The sequence below is a fragment of the Rhopalosiphum padi genome, chromosome 2, assembly GCF_020882245.1.
Source record: "Rhopalosiphum padi isolate XX-2018 chromosome 2, ASM2088224v1, whole genome shotgun sequence".
In the NCBI taxonomy this organism is placed as follows: Eukaryota; Metazoa; Arthropoda; class Insecta; order Hemiptera; family Aphididae; genus Rhopalosiphum; species Rhopalosiphum padi.
In genome coordinates this window covers 80,966,201-80,989,520 of record NC_083598.1, presented here as the reverse complement: position 1 = coordinate 80,989,520, position 23,320 = coordinate 80,966,201, and the positions used below count along the sequence as shown (strand labels likewise).

General features: G+C 22.5%; 1 protein-coding gene across 5 annotated transcripts in view; it reads right to left on the bottom strand.

Annotated features, from left to right (window-relative positions):
• LOC132922735 (protein kinase C, brain isozyme) overlaps window positions 1-23,320 on the bottom strand; it is an 80,953-nt gene that overhangs the window by 33,339 nt on the left and 24,294 nt on the right. For 2 of the 5 annotated variants that reach the window (XM_060986401.1, XM_060986403.1), the window contains exons 3-5: window positions 16,844-16,926; window positions 10,491-10,602; window positions 6,421-6,549 (exon numbers count right to left, since the gene is read on the bottom strand). In XM_060986401.1, coding sequence (XP_060842384.1) covers window positions 6,421-6,549; window positions 10,491-10,602; window positions 16,844-16,926 — 324 coding nt within the window. Of the gene's footprint in view, window positions 1-6,420; window positions 6,550-7,119; window positions 7,232-10,490; window positions 10,603-16,843; window positions 16,927-23,320 lie in introns of all 5 variants that reach the window. The other 3 variants (XM_060986402.1, XM_060986404.1, XM_060986405.1) reach the window with 2 other exon arrangements.

Sequence of the window (23,320 nt, the reverse complement as noted above, 5' to 3'; positions counted from 1 at the left end):
GTTATTATAGTAAACTACGAGAAAAATTTCATATTTCAATAAAAATTAACTATAAACACAATTATCTTTTTATTTAACTTTAAAAAATTAAAAATATTTTAATATGAAATACATTATTCTAGCATTATATAAAACAAAACAACATTTTATTAATTTTATTTATTCGTATGGAATTAACTGGAAATTCTAGGAAAATGTCTTGTCAATGTAAAACGATAGTACCTAATTGATTCAATGGATATATTGTCAAATGTTTTCTCCAAAGACTAAACCAAGCTAGATTTTGAAAATAGTTTGTTTTTACATAAACCTTTTATTGTTTGACTAAGTTTACAATCACATTACTGATCAGTACATGAAATTTCAGAGCATAAAAAAAAAACTAAGATGTTAAATCTATGTGTGAAGTTCATAAAGACAGTTTTAACAATTTCTATATTTTCAGAAAATTAAAAACAATAGATATAACAACGTTCACCACTCATTAATCATTAATTACCATAGCAGAGCTGAAATGAACTACAGGTAAAACTATAGGTAAATAATTGTATGAATAGTAATTGAATTCATTCAGAGAAAATGTAATATAGATGTGAGATTTTTCAATTGCGAAACCCCGAGGGTAAGTGAATGAAATAAAAAACAACAAAAATACACAAAGGTTGTAAGCAAAAATTATATAGGTTTGGTTTTTGTTCTTAGACCGACAAAATTATATATGGTCATTGGTCAGAGTGTTTTGTATTGTGAATTTTTTTAAAACAATAAATTATGCAATCGCTTTTGTCAGTTCTACTAAGGGAATGCCATATGCCCCAAAAAAACATAATATGCACCCGTTCACTACCTTGGACCGTCTATATACATGTTGGTATTATTATAGCGTAATTCATGATTACTACGAGTATATATTAAACAACAAATATTACATATTAGAAATAAAATATTTCGAATAGCAACATAATATTATAGTTAAAACTATTATAATTAATATTCCACTATTTATAAAATACAATATTATCAAATGAACATTGTGAATGAATATTTTAAAAGAATATATTATATTAATTTTCAATTTTATATAGATAATCACATTGCGAATTTTTAAAATCAATACAGAAAAATAAAACAAAAATTTTTATATTCTGATTTCAACGAGTATTATAAAAGCATTAAGAGCATAACTCTATTAAATCATCGATAATATACAAAGTAAATTCAATAAACATTTATAATTTGAAATTACGCTTGTAGTTATTTATTTATAATTCGTTTTTATAGTAAAAAAATAACAATAATAACATTTAAATTTATTTAAAAATAAATAAGAGAAGAAAATAATTTTAATTATTAATTATTTTCATAAAGTAATATGAATTTGTTTAAAAACACGCATAGTTGTAGGGTAAAGTATAAATTATAATATCTATTATTTGGGTATAGTTAGTAATTAATATGTCGAGATTAAACAAAGTAGAATGTAATATAAAATTCCTCTAAAATATAAATATAATGGATAATTTAAATTTAAAAGGAAAAAATAACCTAAACAATTTGAGTAAATATACTAAAAAAAAAAATAGAAATGTTTGTAGAATGAAAGAAAAATCCAAGAGTTTTTAATATCGTAAACTTTAGAATGGCCTATTCCAAAAAATAGAAAAAAAACTCGATACTCGATAAGATAAACCAGGAATAAATATAAAAAAGGTAGGCAAATGGTCATCGCTCTGATGTACATTGAGTGTCAATTGGGTTACTTTTATGGGTATGTTAAATTTAAATTTAATGATATATCATTATAAACGAAAAAACGATTCTGAGTGGAGACAGTGTCAGAGTGTCAGTATTTATCACTAAGTACATTTCATGATATAAATAAAGTCATTTATTATACTTTTAGTATTATAATAGGTTGAAAAAATGTTTTCCGAAAATATTGCATTTTTATATCACTTCCACATACCTAAAAAGACATGACAAACAAATGTATTTCAAACTTCTATTCAAAGACTTAAATTTTAATATATCAATTCAATAATATTTTTATTTTATTTTTAGTTACATACACTAGCCGATTTCTTGGGAGTTAAAACAACTCGAGGAATAGAAATTAATAAAAACTATTATAGTATTCCTTGCTTTTGTTTTTTGTTCATTTAGAATTTAGGTTATGGATCTCTGTAAATATTTTATAGATTACAAAACATCGCAGTATAATATAAACTGTTTTATAAACAATAAGTAAAATTTATATGCAAATTTACAAACTTAAAAAGTATACCTCAAAAAACAAGAGCTAGAATTTATAATAATGAATGCTATTTTGCATTTATTGATATTAGTATATTACTATTTATGAATTTAGAATTTTTCACTACAATCAGTGCAACCTGATAAAGACATCAAAGTAATTTATTATCATATTAATTTTATTGACAAACACAATTTTTACATAGAAACTTAAATTTAAACAATCATTATATACAAATTAATTATCAAAACTAAATTATTTGAAACCCAAATAGATTTCATTTTTGTCAAAAAAAAATTCAGTATGAAATAAATACTAAATACATTTTCAAAAAAATTTAAAATGAAAACGTTTAGAGATTAATATAGTAAAAAAAAAATAAACTTTGATATATACTTATTTACAAAGGAATAAATGTAATTAATCAAAATTAAAATGTTAGAATGTATAATTTTTATTAAAACTATCTAAGAAAAAATGATTTATTGATAATATTAAAATGAAATATATGAGTAACAAATAAATAAATTTATATAATTCATATAATTCAATAATTAATAGTGTCAATTTTATTTTTTCAACAAATGGAATTACATTCAAATTAGTCTTCTGAGATTGAAAGTATAAGAGTTAGGCTGAATTTCTATCCAGTACACATATTTTCTCATTAATTCCCACGGGATCTACAGAAAATCCAAGATAAAATATTTTCATCTATCAAACTTTACCAGAAATAAACAATTTTTATATTATCACGTCGATCTAAAAAGTATCATTACAAAATTAAGATCTGGAAAAGAAAATGTTTTCCAGAAATAATACTTCCAATTATCAACTGGATAACAATGCCATTTTTCACTGGTTATGAACGGCGACATTTTTCAATCAATTTTGGATAGGTTGACAAGTGTAAAAATGAATAATAAAAAGGAAAAAATGATATTATAATATCGATATTTTTAGTGTGAATAATTAATGAAAATTATTTATTTGAATAAGTATCAATTTGTACGTTAAATATTTTTCATAACAATACTAAAATATTACACTTGACGTTTTTAGATGTGAATATTTCAACTATAACACTTTCCATTGTTTTATTAATATTTCAACAACTCAATGTAAAACATTCATAAAAATTTTTTTAATTTTATTAAAGAATATACAATCTATACCTAAAGGCTAAGAATATGTGCTATGTTATATTAAAAAACATGAATAGGGCGAGGGAAGAAACCATACAGTGATCGAACTTCATTTTGCTTAAATATATTTGTAACTGTATAGTTTTTTAATTAGTGTCTATTTTTATTTCGGTAATCATTAAGAAGATCTCTGCATCAGTTTTTTTTAAACGCCATGGTGGATTTCCAGGAATCGTGTGAGTGGCTAGATCGGATATCAGAGAATTTGAGTGAGCAGACCGTTTGTTGAAAAAACGTTTATAGTATGTTTTAGCTTCTTCGTGAATAAAAATTCATAAAAATTAATTTAATAAATATACTTTTTTATAAATTAATTACATATACAACATAATTAAATTTAATCTTTGGTAATATATTGAACATTTAATTTAATACTATATTCTACAGAAATAGATATAAATTTCATTCATTCTGAATATTATTCTACTAGGCTGTTTCTAATTAATATTTAATTTATTAATAATGTAATTTTAATAATATATAATAATAATAATAATCATATACTTAATAATAATAAAATAATAGCCGGTTATAGGTATAGATGAGCGTATTTTATTTAAGAATAAAACAATTTAGTGAGATACCTACATATCTATATTAATGAAATAAACTAAAAATATTTAAAACTTTAATATATTATTATTTCTTATCAACCATAAAATCTAAATTTACAAAGCTATTATCAGATAAACTGCAGCATGTTCTTATTGTATTTAGATATTGGGTCAAATTTTCTTAAGATTAATATACAGTCATTTTTTTTTTTAAATCGTTCATCAAAAATAATAATTTTCACGCTCACCTGAAAATTCTAACATTAACACAATAAATTAAATCCTATTAACTTTCATACCATTCAAAGTTAATCCATCATCAAATCCTACTAATTAATGGACTTTCCTCTTGCAAAATTACCCCAAATGACGTCTAGAACAAACACAGCCTAAACTTTTTAATTTAAGCTTTCGAGTGACACAGCTTAAAGCTTTGGCTATTCCGTACTACCAGTCATTATATTTATCATGATGTAATCAAAATCACTTATTGCAGTTTTTAATTCTGAGTGAAGTAATGATTGTATTGGTTATACAATGGTAGTGTTTTTTTTTTACTAAACACATATTTTGTTTTAATCTTAAACTGTGAGAATAATTTCCGGCACAAAACCGTATCTATGGTTGCTACTTTGGGAGATATAAAGTAAAAATTGTAAGCAAATTTAAAAAACATCGGGAAAAACAAACAAATAAATTGAGAAAAATGGTATTTTCACATAAAACCAGAGTATGAGAAAATTAATTTTGTTTTTTGTGTACAACTACTGTTTATTTGGCAGTTTATAGATATAATAATATTTTTTAAATATTTAGTTTGTTGTAATATCTATAACCATTTTAAATTTCCTATTTTTTAAGTTTTTATTTGTTCATGTCTTTAAATATATATCTTAAAAAGAATCAACATTTTTAGAAAATTATAACATAATATGTAATAATAATAATGAAAATATTATTATTTGTTGTTGAAAATTTCAAGTATCTACGAATATTTGACAACAAAATACCAAAAATCGAGGAGAAATACATAGTTACTTATTTATGGTTGAATATTCAATTTCATAAAAAATTTAAACGCGTATAAAAATTAACATGACATTCAGGTGAACTTTTATTTTTATATAGGTAGAAAAACTTTTGAGAAATCTTGTATTATATTTTTAAATCTTAGATATACAAAATTTTTTTTTATAAATATCTAACTAAAAATTGTTGCAATTTAAAGATTTTTGTTAAAACTATAGTATAAAAAAATAGTTCAACAATATTAGTTTAACAAGATAGTTAGCATTTAATAATAAATATACTTAGAAATCCACTAAGAAATTTTTTTTTAAGTTATGATTTACCAATTCTCAGTGCTTGAATTGGAGTGGACGTAGGGAGACGGAGTCCGCTTTCTTTTTTAATTTTTTTTTTTTTAGCGTATCCTTTCTATTTATTTGAAACGGAACGCTGGGAACGCAAAATTTACTATAGTGAATTTGTAAATCATCAGTTTTCTGATGCAACATATACCTACAGCCATAATATTTGTACATTTGTATCGACTATGAAAAAAAAAAAAAAGATTGTTAAATTCCTTACCGTAAAATGTAATCATAAGAAAATATTATGCCCTTATAAAAACATCTACTGTTTTAATTAATAAAATTAATGGTATAACATATAAAATATTTTAACAAATATAAAAATATATACGTAATAAGTTTCATAAATTTAAATTATGAAACACACTGTGTACATTAATCTTTCTATAGTTCTTATTAATATTACATACCTTATAACATACATTCATAAATCATACTTAATATATTTTATCGAACTAAATGCATTTTATACGCATTGATCACATTATTTTTCCATAAATATACATTATACCTACTTCTAAGAGTGTCACACTTATTAAATACTGATTAAATATACAATCATCAGTGCACTACCCACAAATATTTTTATGTCAAATAAAAAATTAGTTGAATATTACGTGATTTAAGTTCAGTAGAACCAGAATAATAAAACTTCGATTTCAAATATCTATATCACGGATAATACCAATTATATCTTTAAACCACTGGGGAAAAAATATTCACTCAAACTGCATACTCATAATTTACATATAGAAAGTCATAATCACATTTTAACCTAGTCTTAATCAAATTTTAAAATTGATATCTCCAAATGATTTTGTTATTTATAGAAAAGATTGAGATATGTTTATCCATAGTATATAGTTTATAGAAATTTTGCAAATACAAGTTCAATACTTATATTATGTACCATACAACTACAATATAATTTCTAATTAATATGTATAATTTTTCATACATATGTATTTTGTTATAAAACACAAAATATTCTTATTACACAATAACCAAGTTTAAATTAAACTAATATTACTTACTTTCTATGATAAGTTTCGTTCCATGGCACGTGACTTTCACTTCTATTCGTCCACGACGTTCTGTATGATCGCAACCGCATAAATTTGGAACACTCTCTTGGCACCGCTTATGTACATTCATATCACATGCTAATTTTTTTAAGTACAATATAAAATGTTCAATTAAAAAAAAAATTTTTAAATATCAAAATATTTTTACTTTAAACAAATCGTGTTAAATACAGTTAAAGCTCAAAAAAATAGTAAATAAAATATACTGTGAAAACGTCATGCATAAAATATTATAAAACTGCCATGCGGAGGTGTGTATTAATACTGAATCATAAAACAAAATTTTAAAGGTTGTTAATGATTCTAACAGTACCTAAATTTATAAATCAGCATGGAAAAATTGAAGAGCCATATCAATAGGGCTAATTATATATTTCTATAAAATAAACAAGTAATTGAAGATTTGAATACATATAGATGATTTAAAATTATTTAAGTAAAAAAGCTAATAGTTTTTATTCATGTTGATTAATACTAAATTATTGTGTGGCATGTTTCGTTTAAACACTAAAATAAAGCAAAATAAAAATGAAAACAAAAACAAATTATAACTATACCTTTTGAACAAAAATTAAACTCATTAGATAAATCTAATTTTGTTTAAAGTTGATTATAAAGTATGTGTTTTATTGGTTTAGTTTTTCTAACCTGTACACTTGAGACCCTGATGGGTAATGCCGTGCAACATAGATCCACAATGGTCGCAAAAAGAAGGTGTGATATACGTATGAAGATCCCATTGATGTTTCGCCGTTTCGGCCTAGATATATCCGTTCATCAGGATAACATAATTGGATAGTTTAAGGACGTACTGTGTTTAGTCAATTATTTTGTTCGTTTATTTATTTTGTTTTTTTCATAATAATAAAGTTATGTTTGGAAATTAATCGTTAACCAAATGTTTCATACAAATAATAGCAAAAAGAATATCGTGCTATACGTCAGGATGACCACATACAAAAATAAAATAAGAATTTAATAATAATAATCATAATACAATATTATAAATCAAACAAAATATAAAACCAAATAAACTAGTTAAACTACTGTAATTCATTAATCTACAAAAATAATTTAAGTCTGCTAAGAGGAAGTGTACCTAAGATTTTATCAATAAGCACCAAATTAATTAATATTTGAAATATTAATGTTACTATAAAACAAAAATTATTTGTTCTTTGAGAGGGACAATAATTGTTCCACGATTAAAATGGTAAAATGTCTCCAAATTTATAATTTTTGTTTATCGTAAGTAATGAATAATTACTACTAAATAATCAATCATAATTTCCTTATACTATTATTGTATATATTATACAATAATATATGATAATATTAAAAATAAAAATGACTTATTTAGTTTCAAATAAATACATTATTGATATATACAATAAAATAGTTTTGTAAAAAAATTTAAAGTGTTATTATTTCTTTCTATAATATCTGTGTCATAACTTTACGGGTGTTACTTTACAAATTTAAAAAGTTCTTCAAGATATCCAATAATAAATATATAAATGGAGAATAGAGTGGCTGAGTTGCCTAAGACAACTGAGAGCTAAGATTTACTATATAGGAAGTGACTTATCAAGAGAAAGAGATCGTAATTTTCCTTGATAAAGCAGAAACTTATACGTATATGTGCCTCAAAAAACTTAGCCATTAAGTGATCGATTTAGACCATAATAGGTCTACTTCTAGGTCAACAAAAAAAAATCTATATTAAATGTATAAGATACTTGAGATTTTGGGAGTATTTTACAAGGGCTAGGAAAACATGTTACAGGTATAAAAAAAATGTTATCATTGTTGAATATGACGTGCTACATAAAAGTTGTATCTTATTTTGTAGTGAAATAAGCTTAAATTGTATAACACGTTATGCTATATTCAAATAAATATTAATATTATGAATATTTAAATCTGAATTTAATATCAGACAGTTATCATAGGACAACCGAATTTAAGGATAAAATATTAGGTTATAAAAATACATGTACTATAAATTATAGTAAGCCAGATAAATTGTTATTGTAAATAAAATAATTGAACTTAATTCATTAAGATCATATCAAGCATAAATAACTTATAATGAAACATTTTTTGGTATTAAAATAAAAACAATAACAATCTAACGAGTAAATTGAATGCATATTTAAATAATTTTATAGTAACAAAACAATTATGTTTATACTTAGTGAATTATTAATCCAAAAGTACACTTCGTCTAATGATAAAAAAAATTGTAAATCGCAGAAATATATTTTAAAGAATAATGTTTAAATGAGGTCATAGACTATAATAATAAGCTAATGTTATACATTGTTTAAGTTAAAATTGTCTAAACATTAAATGGTTTTAATCGTGTATCGAGTGTGGGTGTATAGCCCACGCATGATACGCCTTTAATAAACTATATTTTTCAAAAATCAAAAACATTAATCAAGTTTGTAACAATATATCGATAAAACTAATACGATTACCTAATATAATGGTATTTAATATAGTTTATTTACAGTCATCGTCAAATATCTTGGCACGGTTCGGGCAGCATTATTCAGAAATGTTCCCAAAATGGTATTATCCCCGTACTACCACTGCATAACCAACTAAAGCCACATACTGCCACAACATGCTTCCGCTATATGTTGCATATGGCTATGTGATATTAATAACAATAACTTAATAATAAATCTAAAAATAGATCAAAAAATAAATTTTACTATTTTATTTAATGTTAAATTATAGCCATAGTTAATTGCATAAAAAGTTGAAAAGCACTGTTTTACTGGGCTATCATGCCGCCCAGACAGTGTCCAGATATGACGACGACTTCGTCTAAATTTAATAAATAGATAAATAAAATGTATTATTATTTATCTGTAAATTGCATATATTATGTCCTAATAATAATCGAGGAAAATTGGCTAAAAAATAAATTATGCGATTTTAGGTATCAAACAAAAGAATAATTATCATTTATACTAAAATAAATTGCTATACAATACATAATAACCTACCCTTGTATCAATTAACGTAATAGTAACACAATAATTCCGCTAATATTAGATTATACTTAAATTTGATATGCTATCAAAACAATTTATAATTTGCATTTTAATGTTGAGAAATTAAGCAAATTTATATCAGACGATACGAGATATTTTTTTAATTTAAAATAGTAACCCTATTATAATATCATAGTATCAAAAAAAAAAATAATAATAATAATATAGCAAATCATTATTATGTATAATAATAAAGTAAATATTTAACACATCTCTTGAATGTATCGAATCACGAAAATGTAATAAATAAAGTTAAACCGTTTAAAATATAATTCAACCCGTTGCTATTTTTTCATTTTTTTAAACCTTATGATATACCTACCCAATTTAAAAAACAATGTTTTATTTTTTTATTTTACTAAGTTAACAGTAGTTCTGTACATCAACCATTAGTTATACAGTATATAATATATATACTTCGAAACTTGAATCCGCGGCTAACCACTATGACAATGTTACATCCTCAAAGATGATTCAAACCGGGAAAAATGAACATCTCCCAAACTGTATTATATATATACACATATGAAATGTACACGCAAAGCGTATACAAAATGTATTAGTAGTTAATTAGGGCTGTTGGCTGTTGGTTACGCAGAAATGGTGGTTACTGGTATCTCTTCATACACCTCACCACCGTTTTTGTTAATGCATCGCAATTATTATTTTGAAAACTTTCGTGCAAGCTTTAAGAAGAGTATGTATAGTGGTTTTAAATAGCAAGTCTATGCTTAAATGCTTGTTGTAATTAAAAATTAAAATTAAAATAATGTTATAAAAAGTAATGTAGAGAACACAGGCAGGCATTCAGGTAGAATTCAGAACAAACAAAATAATAAGAATACAAACACATGAGTATTGTTTTCAAAAAACGAAGAAATTAAAAATAATATAAATATATATTAATATATAGGTAAATGATAAAAAAATGTATGTTTCGGATTTGCTGACCTTCGCATTTCATTCCCTGATGTATGATACCGTACAATAATGAGCCACAATGGTCGCAAAATGCTGGGCTAGCGTAGGTATGCACTTTGAACCTGTGTTTGGTCCTGGAAGACTAGCCAGAGAAAATATTTGTTACAAAATAAAAAAAAATATGTATCGAAGAAGAAAATAAATTACACCAAAACGATTTAAGATCTTCAAATCCTGCTGCCCTAACCAATATAACCATATTAACAAAAAAGACACATTTTTACCATACCTTTAAATATATATTTTAAGTAATCGATTAACTCTTCAATTGCCTTTTAAGACATTATAAGAATTTATCTTTTTAAACGTATATATTTTTAATATAGTCATAATATCAAACACAATAAAATTAACATAATATACGAATGATATGTTATATATATATATTATATAAATGTATTATTGTATTAACATCAATAATATGCTAATTGCTAGTTTTTAAATATTATTGTTAGGTACCTATTTGAAATAACTATTTCGTACGATATTTAAAAACAATTATTTTAAAAAGTACATATCTAAAACCTACTTAATTTCACTATTAGTATACGTACAGATATACGAAGTTATTTATAAACATAATAAATATCTGTATAAATTGATTATTATTAAAAAATTTAATGTGTCTATTACAATAATATGCTGTTTATTTTTATAAACAATAAATTATTAACGCTAACTGTATTCTAGTTATTTTAATCAAGTAGTTTACTAATGATAACTAATTAAATATTGTTTACAAAATTATATAATATTCTATTTATATTTTATTTGAAAATTATACATAAATACTAAGTCTATGCTCTCATTTAAAAAAATTTTATTTACAGTTTGGAATTTTTATTTTTTATGTTAAATGATTTCCAACAAAACGTATTTATTTATTTATTATAATTAATAAAATACTATTTTCAACCAATTTTCAGCTGAATTAAAAATATAAATTAATGTCACCTTTACTTGTTTAATTGTTATTTAACTACATACAAGTAATGATTAAAATGTCCTAAAAATTTAAAAATTGGTTGGTGAATTCTTCCTAAGCTTCAGGTAGATTCTATAATTGATAATTTGTAATATACCTTAATTATTTTAACTTAAATCCTTCTCATAAATTAATATAAACTTAAATTATTTGTTTTTCAATTTAATCAGTTTACTTAATACGACACTATATTATAAAATAATTAAGATAAATACTTTTAACACTAAAAAATTCTTATAAGTATATATATATGTCACATTTAAATAGTGAAATCACTCATACAATAAACTAGGTGTTCAGTAATAAAAATTCGTCTAGAGGGAATTTTTACGAAAATACATTGTATATAGACATCCATTTCATGAAATGAACAATACCTATATTGTACACTTAGTGTAATTATTATAATGCAAGTTATTTAACAATAAATAAATAAATTTTATTATAAACTATACTTTTATGTATTGGTTTATAAACAAAACAAAAAAGTAATAAATTATATTATATTATATTTTATCTATATCAATAAAACTACCTGTGCTCTATATTATATGAAAGAGATGCTATCGTGTATAGTCGCTTTAGATGCCCTCAAAATCAGGGAAGTATTGAAAGTATTCATTCCATCAAACAATTGGATGTATTCTTTATAAAATATAAATTTGGAATAATTCAAAAATTGGACTAGGTATATTAAATTTGCTATCTGATCTATTGAAGAAATTAACAACGGAAGAAGATCTCAAAAGTATATTTCAGATTAAAGGAATTAAAAAATACTTAATTGCCTACAGTATTTTTAAATTTGAAGTGAATTTTCTATTATTGAAAATAACAAAATTATTTGCCAATTGTACGATTCAAGTAAAAAAATATAAATTCACCGTTAAAGTGTACACGAAGGTCAAATTAAAGCTGCAGAGAAAATGATCAAAATTATAATGTGTTAATCAAAAAAAAATAACAGACAATTTTTAAATTAATTTATACGTTATATTGGGAGTACCAAAAGTTAATAGGGGCATACAAATCTGCCAAACTTATATTGTATGATCACGGAACAAAGAAAAAAAGAATTACATAAACTTTGAACAAAGTATGATTTACTTAAAGATTGGTTCAATAGTTAATGTTTGAAATAATCAACAACTCAATATGTCACTAAAAATTAAAAATGATAAAAAAAAATTTCCAGTCAATCAAAAATAATTAATATAATATAATATAGTTCATAACTTAAAATGAATTTATTATCAATTACGTTTATAAATAGCACGATGGTAATTCCTAGTTATACCTCAAATACTTCCCTGACTTTGAGGGTGTCTAGGACGACTATACACGATAGTATCTCTTTCATATAATATAGAGCACGGGTAGTTTTATTGATATAGATAAATATGATTTATCTCATTTATAAATAATACATATGATTTAATAAAATACAATATAATATATTTTATTGTTATATTTTTGTTCAAAAGACAATACATAAAAGTAAAACTTATAATGCAATTTATTGTTAAATAACTTACATTAATTTATCTTATAATAATTAAACTAAGTGTACAATATAAGTATTGTCCATTTCATGAAATGAAAGTCCATACAATGTATTTTTGTCAATATTCCCTCTGGGCGAATTTCATTACCTGGACATCTAGTTCATGAGATAAGCGATTTTACTATGTGAATGCAACATAAATAATTAATAATTAATATAAAAACTATTATTAAACAAAAATGTATAATATTTTTTTAAATGTACAATCATTGTAACAAGATATTTAGTATATCATTAAAAACTATTTCAATATGTTTTATGGCAATTTTAATAAAATTTAACAAGCCTAAAATTTTAAATTTTTAACGGGTTTTAAAAGAAACGTAACAATGGTAATAATATGGATATTCATTTTTTTTTTTATCAGCACCAAAAAAAATTATGAAAAATCTTGTATAATATTTTTAAATTGTTTGACCATAAAAAGTATTATAAATTGGGAAAATCAAGTATTTATTAATAGCTGAAAACCGTTAAGATATTATGAAAATTATATCATTTCTAGATAATTATATTATAAATTATTTGATGAAAATGTAATGTTCAATACAACCTATAACAAATAATTACAGAACACATATCTTTTTTTATAAAATTGAATTAAAAAAACATTAGCATTGAATTTTTTGTCAGTGTTTTTTGAATTAATAACACCGTTAAAAAATTATATTTTCAAAGACTTAAGAATTAGCTAAATATAAAAGTAATTTAATTTTTTTTAATTAAAGGTTCTAAATTAATAATTCAACTTTTGATAATTAATAAAGTTCAAAGTTTTTTGGACTTACAGTTCTATATAAATAGGTCAATTCAAGTTGTATTGTAAAAATCAAAATAAATTAAAAATGTATGTATTAATTTTATGCATATTATAAAAACAGTTTTTGATGCATGACAACAGATAATATTTACATCACGCTCTTAGGGACAATGCAACACTTACATACATTAATGATAAAAATATGAAACGAATGTATTTTAAATTATTAAAATTTTTTAACTATTTTATAATTTAACATGTGTACTAAATAAAATATACACATTAAATTTAATATAAAATAATTTTAATAAATTTATAACCTTTGCAATCAAAAAAAAAAAAACAATAATGATATACTAAGTAACAAAATAAATTAAAAATAAAAGTGTCTAAAACATAAGTAAAAAAAATAAAATGTATAGTACGATATTTATATCATCAACATTTATACATTAACATACACTTTAAAATACGGTTTATGTTTTAAGAGTATTAAATACTAATTATTAATTAATTCGACTTTATTAGTTTAAATGGCATAACTTAACTTAGAGTTTGTATAATTAGTGAAAGAGCTAGTATATGTTTACTGGACAACATAAAATTATATAATATAATTATAATAACAAGACTATACTAAACTATAACAATATTAATTTATAAAAAAAAACCCCGTTGACAACTTACTATAAAAATTAAAATTAAAAGTATTCTATTAATCCTTGAGGAAAAACACGAAGTTTGTGTCCTTTAAAATGTAATATTGTTATTCACATAAAAAAAATATATTAAAATTTTAAAAATATCTTATTTACTTCAAAAACATAAAAAGATAATTTATGTGATAAAAGCAAGTACCCACAATCCATACATAAACAAATATTATTAAATAAATAAATATTTTGTCAAATTATATTTTAATGAAAACACATTTAAAAAAACGACTATAATACAATATAATTTGAATCTATTAACACTGCTTTCAAACAAACTATTGTGAATAATTACTAACACAAATAAAGTATTATTTATATTTTTTAAATATACTTTTAGTTTTATACTCGTATAATGTTTGTTACACTTCAAAGAACGCAAGTAAAAAAAAACAGTACATAATTCGCAAATTTAAAGAAAATCACATACGAAGTATCAAGTAGGCGGCTATTTTGCGTAGGTCATTTGTGACAGATTGTAGAAGATAATATGTTCATTAATTATATAAAATCAGAAATTTATAAGAATGATAGATTGGAACATCAAATAAACGACATAATAAATAATATAATAATAGATAAACTGAAACATTAAAATAAATTGAAAGTTTTATCACTAAAATTGCACGTTTATGTGAAATCTAAGATAAATAAACATAATTGGGTACGTTTACATAAAAACTAATTCCAAAATTTAGCATTCAATCATACATTTCAACAAAAACAACCTTTAGACGGTGTTCATCACAAGACAAATTAAATAATTTGTTACACATAAATAATAAATTGAACTTAACATAAATTTTGGATAACACTTTACAAATAATACGCTACAACAATAATATACACATTACACAATATTATAATATTGTAGGTCGGACATATTGCACGCATGTTACCATCTGTTGAGCTCGGTCATCGATCGCCGTTTTACAACAACGCGTGCCTCTATGTGGTCGCTCGCTAGCGAGCTTACACCTTTTTAATGTGCGTACTTTCGCTGACAAAGACATGACCCAATTCTAACCCTACGATCTCAAAAAGCTGTACCATACATATATAATAAAGACATAATTGATTCAGAAGGCATAATAAGATTAAAACTAAAAATTGTATAGGTCAAATTCCATAACTGTGTGATCTTCAGTACATTATTACGAAATAACAAATATAGACTACAATAGTTTATTCAGCAAAACATAATTAAAACAATTTAAAAATTTTAAATTAAATAACAATAGTGATTGAAAAATGTTAAACTTTTATTAATAACATTTTTTTTAAATAATAAAAGTTAAATAATATTAAATTTTATGAAATCAAAAATAAATTTTATATCTAAACACACCAAATAGAATTTGATCAAAAACTCTTCAATAATTTTGCTCATTAAAGTAAATAATGAATATTATTGTGTAATATTGTGTAACTGTATTTAGTATTAATTATAATTTATAAATTAAAATAATTAAATTTACAACAAAAAAACGATTTAGAATAACAAATGTAGGACACGCAGTAAAAAAAATTAAAAAATAATTTTAATTCTCAATAGATACTCTTAAAATAAATTATACAAGCGTTTTATATTTTATAACAAAAACAATAATTTAAATTAATAAAAAAATAAAATGTTGTAAAAAATTTGAAGCAAACCTTGTATTTAGGGTTAAACTATTATTTATGTTTATATCTATTTAACTTTTTATTTTAAACTAATCATTGAGTTAAAACTAAAATATTGGGTCAATATTTTAAATACATTTTTTAATATTAGTTTGAATTCAACATTCAAAGCATATAACTATAATTAAACTCAAGTATAAAAATACGCATTACATTAAATTGTACTAACGATTAGACATCAGTTAAAATTAAAATAGTACTAAGAACCACTTAATCAGCTTAACATTAAAAATATGAAAAAAATATTAATAGTATCAACTATTTATTTTATTATAATTTCGGTACATAATGAATCATTAATAAATACGTTTTGTTGGATCGAAAACATTAATGTATCGATATTGCCTACACTAGCCGCCGTTCTACAATATGTGAAAAATAAACTGAATGCAAGAAATATTTTTTAGATTGCTACAAAACATGACATAATGTAATGTATTTAATTTTATAATATATTAATTACAATATTAGCCCATTATTTTAGCAGTCTAAATAATCTGATCTAAACGTATAGTGGTCGTCCTGCACATTATATTTGTAAAAAAAAATTGTCAATTCAGAAAAAAAACAATGTTAAGTTTATGTTAGAAAAATCATAATAATTGGATTACTTACATCAGAATCAGGTCCTTTGTCGGCTCCAGGGCAGGTAAAAGAAACAAATTCGTGACATCGTTTGTGCACGACAAAACTGCATACTATAAAAATAAAATAAAATTAGTACAATATTCATTATTTTAAAATACATTTGTTATATAAAGTTTTCAATTTTACATCTAAAGTTTAAATTTTTGAATAAAAATAATATATTTAAGTCTTATACATTATATAGCTTGATATTCAATTTAAATCACTGCAGAACATTAATAAAGTTATAAAAAGTTAAAGTAAAGTATTTATTTGTTTTCTCTTTCTAGAAAAAATGTTTTTAAGTTATTAATAAAAATATTGTCACCTCTTTTATACAATAAAATAGCATTAACTTTTGATTTTTCCAAATAGTAACTTTTGTATTAAATAATTAAAAAGAAACTAAACTTTAGTAAATTACGATGGAGTGTATAAATAAAATAATAATAGAATGCTTAACATAATTTATAAATTTCTTTAAATATTCTAAAATCTCTAAAAACAAATATATTATTATAGTAATTGAATTATTCAAATACAAAAATTATTGAGGTTTTAGTTTAAAACAAATAAAAATATTTCTTGTTTATTACATGATTATCTTTTCTAAAAATAAATTAATTTGTATAGTGAAGAAATGTCCATGATCAGTAATCAGGTAGTTTAAGACGGACCAAGCGCATTATTTAAAAAATAATATTTCTCATATAGGTTAAAGTTATGCAAATAAACAAAGAATAAATTTAATAATTATAAAATATTTTTTTTAATCGTGAAAAAGGCTAAAAAATAAATCATATAGGACATAGGTACTAAAAAAAATGAAAAACAAACATTTTGCTAACTTTGATATTTCGCTTCTTGCAAATGAATCATAGATCTATTTAAATTTTAATTAAGTTATCAATAAGAACAAACATGAGCTTAGAATTCTTTTAATATTCAAATCTTATCCTCAGAGACGACATAATAACCATAAAAATTAACAGCAAATTATAGAAAAAAAAAAATTAAGAAATATCATTAATAATGACTCATTATGTATAGTCGTTATCTAATATTATATCACACAAATACGTGTACAATTTGAATGTTATGAAATTATAATAACATTAAAATTCACGACAGCCCAACAATCGGTATCAATAATAATTCAAAGGATAAAATTATGTAGATTGAAAATTATTATATGTATTGTTTTCATAAATAATAAATTGTAGTCGTAGAGAAAATAAATCTAACATTCGATACACACATATAAACAATAGTACACAATAGGTACCAATATAAGCAATAAGTATATTTTTAATAATAAGTATTATTAAAAATAAATAATAATGATCCACAACATTGATTTTATGTGTAGGTATAAAAAGAATAGGAAGACGAATTAAGAAATTAATGTAATTAAAAAGAGCAAATAGCTTTTCCTCATATAAGTATACTAGATATATGATAGTTGGAATGGTGTTAACAGTTGATGTTAAATTACTATTGGTTGTCAGTTTCTCGTAGTTAAGTGGCCAAAAAAAACTTGCGTAAAATTCTTACGGGCAATTTATTAAAAAATACGGATCAGTTTAATAGTTGTAAATTGCCTGTAAATATTATAATTAATACAACAGCCGGAATAATTTGTGTTCCCATACTAATGAGAGGTAATCTTCTTATCCAATAAATTAGCCATTTATAAGTTACATGATTAATATTAATCTATCATGAAACTGATAATACAACATTATGACTTATGCAAAATAGCGAATTACAGTAGGAAAAAGACCAATTTGGTAGTTTTGTTACTAAACACATGAATTATTTGACATATTGAATACAACACATTTCAACACCGACTGAGTAATTCATGTATTGACATTCGGGATTTTTCTAAAATACATTTTGATCGGCTTAAAATAACGTCAAATGAAAATATATTTCAATACTGTGCAGTTTTTTTTTTACTTTAATTCCGGTTATTTATCATTTTTTAGCTCTTTACAGTTTTTAATTTCCAATATCTAAGGTCATACACAATAATAAATATAAGTAATACTTTTAAGTATATTTATATATACATTAAATTGCCTAATACAATACACTAATCTACATGAAGTATACATAAATATAATTAATATTAAATAATATTGTTATACTGTCCAGTAAAGTATGTACCTTATACACATTTGTTATAATTGATGATTGTTATTTCCATACTTAATTTTTAGAATTGCATGCTTACTAATAATTATTGTATCGGATATCCGCATTTGTGTGTACTTAATTTCTTTTATGTGATTTTACCATTATATTTTATACGTCTAAATTTTAAATAATTATTAATTCATAAAGTTATAACTTATTTTTCGTTGATAAAAAAAAAAAAAGAACTAATAATTTAATATATAATTTGTGGTCTATTAAATTAAACAGCTTTCTAAAATACAAAGCACATCATTGTAAAAATGACATAATACATAATATAATAAATAATAAGATTATCTGATTATTACTCTTATCACGTGTCTAAAACTTATGAATTTGGCACACACTTCAATACTTAAAACTAAATTTAAAAACAATCTAACTTCATTGTAACATATTGACAATAAAAATAATATGACATAGTTGTCTAACAAATTATACAAAACATTTCAACTAAAACAATAATTGATTGCTATTTAATTATTACTTTATTAGACTTTATTTTAAAACATATTATACATATATTTATGCAATAGTTAATTTTAAGAATGATAACTATATGGTTAATAATTTTAAGTTTAATATGGAATATAACACTATACTTAACTTTTTGTTTAAAATATACATAACATAGAACAGTATAAGTTATATGATTTAAACGAGGTAGTATTAGTTTAATAATATATATTACTACCATTTCAGTTTTGAAAGTTTTATTTTAATATAAAATATAAAATTTTAATTTTTGGAACATACAATATAAAAACTTATTTTCAGTAAAATTTAAAGTATCATTTTAACATTTATTTGCTTTAAAATAAAATGGAAATGCATACAAATTTCAATAGTTATGCAATTTGTATCTTGTATCTTTACATAATCTTTAAGTTTTAAATTATCCAGAACAATGACGATTTATTATGAATGATTAGATAAAATGTATTCTTAACTATGTATCAAATTTATTTACTATCAATTATCAATGTCCATAACTATCCAGCAATTAATTTTAATAACTAAATATGAAAAAACTGTACTATTACGGTATGTACAATTTTCGAGTCATATGTTTAAGACAAAAACAACAAATTCGGATGTTATAAATCTCTTAAAATAATAATGATAACATGAAAATAATGCAACTGAAATGAATATAAAATTATAAAATGATTCGACGATTATATTGGTAAGAAGTAATTTTTCTTAGACAATATATTTTTTATATAAGAAAACGCCAGTCAGCAATTTTTACCTAAACGAATTTAAAACCAGAATAAAATAGAATATAATCAGCAATTTATCTTAAAACAAAAGCAGTAGACCAATATTTTGTGGAATTTTCCCATACCCCTCCCCACAACTAACAAAAACTAATAACACTTAATAATTATAATACTTATAACTCATAAACTACTCGTCTGAATTTTGATTTTAATGTATAAAAATACTCCAAGAAATATTTTGTTTCAGAACATGAAATTAAAAATGTATGTGATCATTCAAAAAAGTAAGCAACTTAAAAAGTAAAGTTATAACGATAATATTTTAAAATGTTGTTTTATTTCGACTGGAAACTGTATAAAAAAAATATTTTCAAAAACGTTAATAGACATTGAAATGATGAGCGTTATTCGATAAATAAATCACTCAGTCTATCCAAGAACTCCTAGAAAAAAATACCCTTGAGGTTTTAAAATATATGCATACAGTCACTTTAAAATAATTCTATGAAAATAATTTTAATTTGAATAAAAAATAACTAAAAAAATTAGCACTGATAAATACATTTCTAATAAAAAAAAAACGTTAAATATTTTAAACAAAATTAGAATGTACCTACCATTATTACTTTTTGATAATATTTCAATAAAAGTTTATTTTTTTGTTTCCGCCAAATAATCGATTTTTATCATCTCATGTCGTTCTATATAAGTAAAATAGCTACAAAATATTTCGAAACTCAAAAAAAATAAGTATACAAATAAAAAAGTAAAATATCCAATCAAAATGTCACATGACCTCATAATCAAGCAAAATTATCACAGACCAACCATAAAAAAAAACCATTAAATTATTATTTAGTTCCAACTTTTACACATATTTATTATAAATTTAATTCAAAGTTTACATGAAAATAATTAATATAAATTCGAGTAAAATTAAATTAAACTTATTATAACTTGCAGTTCAATCGTAAGCATTATAATAAGTTTCATTTTTCAAGAATCTTATAAAAATTAGCATTATAGTTTTCTTAAAAAAGAAAAAAATAATTGTAAAACAAAAGCTTTTTTCTTTCATTATTTTCCATTTAGTAATCTTAAATTGAAAGGTGAACTATACAACGATATTTTATTCAATCGATATTTTTCAAAATTCACTTTTTGTCACTACTAAACAATGCTAATGATAATGACTTGGTCAAGATGAACGATTATTAAATAGAATCTATATTATCCTTCACCACATTAATATCCACGAATATGTGAAATTTATACAATTTTATAAACTAGTAATACATTCTTCTTTGTTCATAAATCATCAAAAGGTAATAAAAAAAAGAATTTTTATATTTTTCTTGACTTATGAGGTGAAATATTATTTTGAAATAAAAAAATAACCGTAACTATATAAAATAAAATTTAACATGAAGAATGCAATAACTACGAGAAATAAATATGGTAACATAAATAATAAAATAATGATAAGTTATTATATTTTTATTACAATTGTAGGCAATTAGAATAAAAGACTAAATGCGTTTGTACCATTATCTTTGTATTATTAATATATCATAATATATAAAATTAGCGAAAATATATAAGTATAAAAAAAAATAGATTTAAATCTACTGCATAAAAGTTAGGTTTATCTTGATTGTATTATACGTATCTGTAATACAGAACCAAAGATTAATTTTTAATTAATTGCATCTGATCAACCTTTCACTCAAATAACAAGTAATATACTGTCTCCGAACCCAAGACAAAAATTTTCCATTGTGTTACTTACTAAAGGAATTATTAAGTTAGTGCGTATTTTGGAATTGGTAAGAGAATTAACCATCTGGGTTCCTATTTTAATGTATAATAATACTCAATTTCATACTACACGATACACTATATAATATAATAAAATTGTGTTACGAACATATTGTTAGTCAATTTCATTATTTAGAAAGAAAGGTAATTTTTAACGAATTGTATTTTCATTAATGTTTAATATCTATTAACAAATTATTTTTGTAACAAAATATATTTTTACGGAAAATGATTCTGGTTTAGTTGACATTTTTAAAATAAATGACACCTCTATGAATTGTAAATTAATTTAAAGTGACGTTTTTTTTTCAATTTCATTAAATCCCTCCCCTTCGAAAAAGACTACTATTAGTGTTAGACCAATATCTTACAGATAACCTAAAGCAAACTTGCTGAGAGGAAAAACTATTGTAATAACTCGATTTCAGAAATCATAGGAGTCGATAAATGCATACTATTAATATTCAAAGTTGGAATAAGACTCAAATTTGTTTAAACAATATCATTAACTTTTACTACTAATACAAATATATCCCGATTTTTATATTAAGCTAAACACACTCCTTTATTTTTACTTGTCAAATATATAATATTATATACCAATATTTATTTTATCCAAATGAACGTACTTTTAATTAAATTGTCTAATATTAACAAAACAATTATTTCCAACCTTTTAAAATTAAGAATATAATACCAAATGCATACCTATTCAATGTATAGTAAATATATTTCTATAAGCTCAACTGAATTCATAATAAATTATAGTGTTTACGTTGTTATGAATAAAAAAGTAACAGTAATCAATCATTGGTATGTTTGACTTCCTTGGATTATTTTTTTTAAATAAAAATTAATTTTGATATTTACATTACTTTCATATATACAACAAAAATACTTACTAAACATATATATTTTAAGTCAAACCGTAAAATCTATTAAAAAATACAATATTTTCTATACACATTAAAAGTATATCGAAATCACGGAATACATACTTCAAGAAATTGTCTAGCAAATTATATATGTTTAATGTTTATATTGCTAGTAAATGTTGAATAGAATATGTCGAAACAAAACAAAATAAATACAAAAAAAAAGTTATATTTTTATATAATATATAAAGATCATGTTGAACAGTAAACATACATTTAAATGGAGGGAATTTCTTACTTTAACCTATCAAATAAAATATGGATATTTACGTATTTTTAATTTATAC